A 7,347-nucleotide genomic window follows, 5' to 3' on the forward strand; every position below is an offset into this window, starting at 1 on the left:
TCTGTCGTTAATACAATCAATGTTAATACGTAGTAGCACAAATAAGCTCCGTTTCATGAGTTCGGGGGACTTTCACAACACAGAAGAAATGGAGTCCTAGTCAACCCATTATAGAAACATGTTTTATGTGTTGAAAAGTCAACATTTGACCCGAGTGTGCAGATTAACTTCTTGCAAGTATAAGTGCCGCATTTAGTCTCTGGATTAAAACCTCTCAGTACTCACTTTCGCTCTGCCGATCCTGCAGACATTGTTCAGACCCACCAGAAGTTCTACAATGGCTACCTCGGTTTTTGGTTGGTCCGCGAAGTACAGCGTCTGTACCAGAAGCACGTTCGCCCCAGAATCACGGTTCCGCTTCTCGAAGCTCTGCTCGGATTGCCATTTTACTGTGCTGTGGGCAAGCGGAGCTAGCCATTCCAGGATCTGCTCCACCGTCGTCCTCCATTTCTCCACGATTGCGCTGTCATGCACCATCTTGGCGTGCGACCTTAGCCTGGCCCTCAGACCCGTTCTAACGGAAGCTGGCAACATGTGATAGAGGTCGTCTCTCATGTCGAGGCTGATCGAGTGAGGTGAAGACGCTAGCTTCTCGATTAGAACAATCACATTAGCATAGTGCACAGCCAAGGCGGCATGGCCAAGTGTCTGAGGACGGGTGATTAAGCACCCGTACGTCGCGTAGAAAGATGCGAGCTTAGAGTAAATTCTGTTGCTCACGATCAACGCCTTCACATCTTTGTGGTCAATTATTCTGAAATCATTTCCAGACACGCTTGTCGCTCTGGTCGACTCAACCATAGCTGTTCCGCAATAACCATCGACAAGGGGAGAATCGGTTTCCACGTTCATGCACCCTTTGAAAGGCCCAATGTAACGAGACTGCTGATGAATTTGGTGTTCCTTTTTGTTTGCTCTATCCTTGTCTGAACACAGCGACATATAGAACAGATCGAGGCTGGAAGCAGATGAATGAACCGAAGATTGCATCAGAGCAGAAAGGGAGTGGCTCCTGGAAAAACAAGTGGGATGGATTTCCTCTAATTCAAACTTATCTTGGTCACCCCCAAAGGCATGTATCATTTTCTCAAGAATCGTGAAGAGTGATCTGGCGAGGAGCCGGACTGTATAGTCATAAGTTCTGTTACAAGGAGACAGTTCGCGGAGATTTCGCACCACCTGAATCTGCCACATCGCCTTCTGCTGGCACTCGAACAGTTTGACGCGGTCCGACTGGGGATTGGCCTTCATCCTCCGAACCGTCAGTTGAAGCTCCGCCAGCACCTCCTGCTCTTGGGTCAGCTGCAGCATGACCGTGATAAACCTTTCCATTTTCTTCACTCTCCTGTCCATCTTCTTCCACTTGTACTCCCAACCGAACCACTTGACGTAGTTGCTTATCGGGCCGTCGAAGAAGCTTCCGATTTGGTGGTACACAGGGTCAGCACACCTCCTCGCGAGCCTGACCACCGCCCTGGCCACGTACACGAAATTGTCGATGATCTCATCCTCCACGAGATTCATGAGGTAGCCATCATCTTCTGATACAAGCTTCCTGATGCCCGCGGACCTCGCCATCTCTTCCCTCAACCGAAGAAGCTCGACATCGCTCAAGCAGTGCCATATCTTAACCACTTTAGACATTACGCTCACGACCTCGGAAGACAAAATCCCAATCGTGGCTTTCTCGTGCACTTGCGCCTTGTACCGCGAGCCCCGCCAGAGATTGCCCAACCAGGACTCGGTCGCACTTTCGCCTCCCATCGAAACGCTCACAGCAGGACCGAGCAGAGGAAAGTACCCAATATGCAGCTAGTAATTTCGACAGGCTTCTTATTTCCTGCACCCATACGAAAATCCAACCAAATCAGATAACAGCAGGAAAATGCTAAAACTGCAACTCCATCAAAGCCACAATCTTTTTAGACGTTGAACCAAATATCTAATGCGCAAAAGAGACAATTAAACCTACCTCATCCAAGATGCCAACTTTCCCAGAGAAACTACTTCGAAAGAGTGGCACAATCAAGAATCACAAACGAAACTCTACTGAACCAACACTCTCCTCTAGACCAGGCGAAGCAATACCGACACGCTTGTTTCTCTAAGACATTTCTCTGATGATATATATCCATATCCAAGACAACAACGTTAACCCAGAAACTAAAACAGCATCGCAAGCAAACAACATGCAGAAGAGCGCGTGAAGAAGAAGAGAGCACTCACTGCTGACTCGTAAAGCTAACCAGATCGTCGTCCAAATGGAGTAACATGAAGCAACAGAAGGGGAGAGGTAGAGAAGTGAAGCCGGCAGTGAAATAAGGCTGGCATGCCAGATAAGAAAAGAGGGGGAGAGGGAATGGGTACAAAAGAGGGGCGAGGACGAAAGTCATTCTGATCGAGGAAGGATCAGATCAGAGGGGATTATTTGGGGTTTATCCTCTGCTCTGCGATTTCGCATTCGGATCTCCCGGTGTTAAGCTAACAACACATGCGAGAAACAAACACAAGTACAATCGTGATGAAATGTACTTGTCGTGGTTCTGTCGTTTCCACGACGCTTTAATATGCCGTCCTCCTCCTCCCACGGTTCACACCGCGACCCCAATGGCCGCGGTGGGCTGGAACCGTCTCTTAAACTACTAGCCGTTAATCTTATTTTTTATTCTTTTGCTCTATTTATATGTATATACGGAAAGAAAATAGAAAAAGTCAGCCTCAACTGTTATTCACGTCGCATTTTTGCTTCCCTTGCTGTTATGATCCGTGTTATTTGCACCTTGGATTTTGTTAGGTGATCCACAAATGGTACAGTATTGTTCGCACACAAAGAACAGACCGATTTTTTGTTATTCTCGGATATGTGATAGACTTAATCGATGAGAGCAGACTTTGATCGTTTATGAGTAGAATTATCAACAACATGATGAATCGACAAAAAGTGAAGTCGACAATCTCCGATACAACCATCAACGTAGTGGGATAAAGTAACTGTTAAGGTAGTAGAGCCGAGGAAACCGCAAGGTAGTTGAGTGGAAGAAACTGCCGATAATCGTTTTTGTAACCCTTACTGGTAACTTCTTTTTGTAACCTCCGTCGATAAACATCGATTGTGGGCAGCGTCATACTCTCCAAATCAATCAAATTTACTATCTTTACTTTTACTTTCATGTACCGCACTTTATTTTCTTTAGTTGTAATATTTTGATTCGGGTCGTTGATTGAATTCTGGCGTGTATCTCTATCATGGGTATTGCGTCGACGATTAAATTCCACCGTAGTATCATTACGTGGTCGAGCTTTGTCATCGTTTAAATTCCAGTGGGGTTTGTTTACGTTTGGTTCTTTTGCAACAATTGCACTTTTCAATCGATTAAATTTCGGCACGGTTTGTGTTTTTATAATACTATCAAATTCAAGCGGTAAATTCTCCTGTTTGCATGGATATTTCCTGTCCGGAGTCGCCAAAGACCTATTCTTTTATTTTTGGATTTGCCCATTCAAAATACATGCAACTACAGTTAACGGAAGTCTCTAACTCCATAGAAACAAATACACACCAACTCAAATATTGAGGTAGTTGGTACTAAATTGATTCTTACATGCAGACTTCGAGAAGCCATCTTATTAAAATACAGACAAACCTAAACAATTATAAGAGACCTAAAATGGCGTGATTAAAATCCTAAACCTCACCTAATTGACTACAAATCATTGAATCACGAGAGGCATTCACACGCAATCCGGCAGCGAAGGACGAAGCGCCGCAAATTTTCTCCGCGTAAAGCATGTAATCCGCCGAAATTACGCCAAAGTACAAAACCTACATCGAAGAGCCTCGATTTGAGTGTGCGAGCGGGACAAGACGATTAGAAACGTCATGTTTGAGATAACTCATTGCAACTTCTAGATCGACTTGGATTATGCATTGGGGACCTTTGCTGTTGAGTAAGCTCGCATAGTTCTTTTCAATGAGCAGGCGTTGATGATCTCAACTTATCCAGGGTCACATGGAGGACTCTTGATGTTTTTGGGGTCCTGCTGTGAGATTTTTGTTTTTACTCTCTCCTTGCTCAATGATTAGAGGAATATGCGGTAATTTTTGCACTTGTTAATTCTGAAATTGCTGGGAGGAGCGGTGACACCGAGAAGCAAAGCTTTGAGTTGATCTTGACCTCCTCTATTTTTTTTATGTTGGGTCATCTTGCTTTTGCCCTTTGGCTTTTCTTGAATCCGAAAGGTCAAATTTCGATACAAATAGAGTAGTTGTTCCATTTTTCGACGTAATAGTATTCATGGCGACGAGATGCGACGATAGGATCGGGCACAGTGAGTGAGATTTCTTGTTTGCGACAACCTAAACAGAAATGTTTGTAGCCAAACTGGAACAACAACAAAAGGGAAGAGAAGCCGTGCATAGTGGGGAACATAACAAAAACATGTCTTCGCGCTTTGAATAATAGGAAGAATTATTCTAGATGTTCACATTTTGTGAAGAGTTCGAATGTTTTTTCCATGTCTAATTTTATAAATTTCTGAAAAACTTTACATATGTCACATTAAATGTAAAATTTTCGGTGACAATAAGAGCGAAAAATTAATAGGCACGACTATGTGAGTACGCAAAACACACGTCTCACGAATGCGCAAGACACGCAAACATTTTGTTACTATTCTCTCAATAGCTAATAAATTAATGAGTTTTATTAAACTAATTGATTATATTTTTATGTTAAGCTAATTTATTAGAACTCAGTTATTGGTTTCTCCAACAATTAGGTTGGAGCCCAACCTGAAAGACTGGTTTTATTTTTTCTGGCAAAGCCTACAATAATGATGGTGGACCTCTTTGGTTAATCGACTGCGAGGCCCATAAGCGGTATGGGGGCAATGAGTAGGTTAGGTTACCAAAGTTAAATGGATCTCGACTCATCACAAGCTTAACAAGAAAGTATATCGTTTGAAATACTTTGATTAGAGCAAACTGCCCATCATTTTTTGGTTATGCTTTCTTGTGTTTATGGAATATTTCCAAACTAGTAGCAACCACGTAAAGTGTTAGCGAAGCATGCCAATCTAATTGATAGTCTAATACTAATGTCCAACTTGAATTATATCTAAAATGATCATACTATTGCGTGGTATGGAAAAACATAATATGATTGCGAGGTTTCTCAGCTAATTTTATGCGCCACTTAATTTCAACTTAATTAGAAAATTACACTCGATTTCTGTGCACATCTTGCAGTTTTCTATTTGGGGATGCTTATAGAAATTGTACAATACGAATTGATTGGATTGACACATCAGTATCAATATGATCAGCTTGATTAATGAAAACACCAAATTGGGAGCTACTTAAATTGCACAATGACTAAACTGAACACAAGGAGCAAAAGTTTAAGAATCAAATTAATATTTATCCAAGAAATTGGTTTCGGGGTCTTTAATCATGTAGCCTACCAAATGACCCCCAAAAAAAAAAAAAAATTCATGTAGCCCATAACATTTTTATGTTTTTTATTTTTAGTTTCCGGGTGAAGTCCTGGACATTTCGAGCACCATCTTTTGCCCATGTCATACTTCGTCACTCTCCAGCACCTTCTAGCGACCCAAGTCCTCTACTTTTCCCACCTATATAAATACGCTCAGACCTTCCTAGACGTTTCACCGACTCATAGACCATTTTCCGTCCAAAAACACACAAACCCTTATTAAGCTTGGCTTCTTCTTCCGATCACCGACAAGATCATGAAGCGTGTCGACAACAGGAAAGATACCACGACGCTCCCCGTCGTGACCCGTGACGAGGAAGGCAAGAAGAGGGTGGAGAAGGTGGAGGTGGAGGCTCACAGCGTGGACACCCTCAAGCACATCGAGAGGAAGCTGATGGACAAGGGCGTGCAGCGGATGGAGCGCCATCCTGCCGACGGCCTTGGCGGCATCAGCCGCCTGCCGCCCAAGTCCGGCCACGGCGGCAAGTACACGTGGGAGGGGCCAGAGGACCCGGCAGAGAGCGAGCTGGCTCCGACGCCGCCGGCCATCGATGAGAGGGACCCGAACTACGTGGACGAGGAAGCGGAGGAGAAGGCGACGCGAGGGGAGGACGGGGAGGTGGCCGAGCTGGTGGTGGGGGAGGTGGAGGTGCCCAAGGCTCGCGAGGTTGGGGTGGCTAGGGTCGACGTTGATTCTCGCTTGCAGGTGGACCAACATGAGGATTGAGAATGAGCCTATAGCTGCCATTAGAGACTGGGATTGTATATGTTTTAACAATTAACGTTAACATTCTCCACTAATCCCATCTTATGTTCTTAAGTAATGTCTTTGGGATTCCTCTTATGATGTAATGTTTCATTTTGCTAGTGTCTTCGATTGGCACGAGGATATTGGATTTGCTTTTGCTGTGTCCAAAACAGGCCAATCGTTATCCGAGAGAAAATTGAAAGTTTCAGCATAGTATAAAAGGTTATCTCCATGTCATTGTTTTCTTTTAGATGAATTACTCTGGTGAGATATAATATTTATCTAGGGTATAAAAAGTAACTTTAATGGTTAAAATTTGTGTATGAAAAAAATTTTAATATTATAATTTTTTTCGACTCGTTCAAGTATTAAGTTGGATAAAAAATAAAGTACTTAAGTTTTAAATTGAAGAAATTTCAATCAGATAAATTATATGGGTTTTTTAAAGTATTCACTTTGCGTTGTTTTCTATACTTGAAACTAAGCTAAAAATAAAAAAATTAATTAAATATAAAAATAAGCTAAAAATTATTTTTTAATACAAGCTCAATATAAATTTTATTAAATGTAAAAATAGGTTAAAAGAGAGAGAAAGGCTAGAGAACCGCACCAGTCCCGCTGTCTATTCACAATCTTGCTAGCGAAGGTGGGGCGGCGGCTGCCTTCACCGCCTATTCTTCACCCTTTCTTTTTTTTTCTTTTTTAGCTTATTCTTAAATATTTTGTTTGAACTTTTAGCTTTTTCATTTTTATTGCTGATTGGGCTTAGGCGAGCCATGTTGGCTTCTTATTTTAATCGAATAATATTATGTCGGATTTTCGTTCAAATAGATCGGAACTGAAATTTAAATGATTGTTTTTCAGAAAGGTTAGTATCTACATTATTTGAAAAAAAAATATTTTGACATTAAAATGAGTGTCGAAGATAAGTTGTGGCATTTCTGATGACTTTTTGTCCATATTAATGATATGAAAAATGTACTCTCATTCAACGTGTCTTGTCAGATTATATATTAATATCACATTTTTCATTTGAATTTTGCATGTTACGATATCCAAATTTTACTTTTACAAGGAGCTGATGACGGAATCCAAGTTCTTCTT

General features: G+C 42.1%; 2 protein-coding genes across 2 annotated transcripts; one reads left to right on the top strand and one right to left on the bottom strand.

Annotated features, from left to right (window-relative positions):
• Positions 1–204: 204 nt before the first annotated feature.
• LOC125315984 lies at positions 205–1,764 on the bottom strand. The gene has a single exon (XM_048282619.1). The coding sequence runs from the start codon at positions 1,762–1,764 to the stop codon at positions 205–207; it is 1,560 nt and encodes a 519-aa protein (XP_048138576.1).
• A 3,911-nt stretch (positions 1,765–5,675) lies between these two features.
• LOC115743569 lies at positions 5,676–6,459 on the top strand. The gene has a single exon (XM_048282383.1). It carries the CDS (start codon positions 5,752–5,754, stop codon positions 6,220–6,222), a length of 471 nt encoding a protein of 156 aa, XP_048138340.1. The 5' UTR covers positions 5,676–5,751; the 3' UTR covers positions 6,223–6,459.
• Positions 6,460–7,347: the final 888 nt, after the last annotated feature.

Source organism: Rhodamnia argentea, chromosome 7 (genome assembly GCF_020921035.1).
Source record: "Rhodamnia argentea isolate NSW1041297 chromosome 7, ASM2092103v1, whole genome shotgun sequence".
Taxonomy (NCBI): domain Eukaryota; kingdom Viridiplantae; phylum Streptophyta; class Magnoliopsida; order Myrtales; family Myrtaceae; genus Rhodamnia; species Rhodamnia argentea.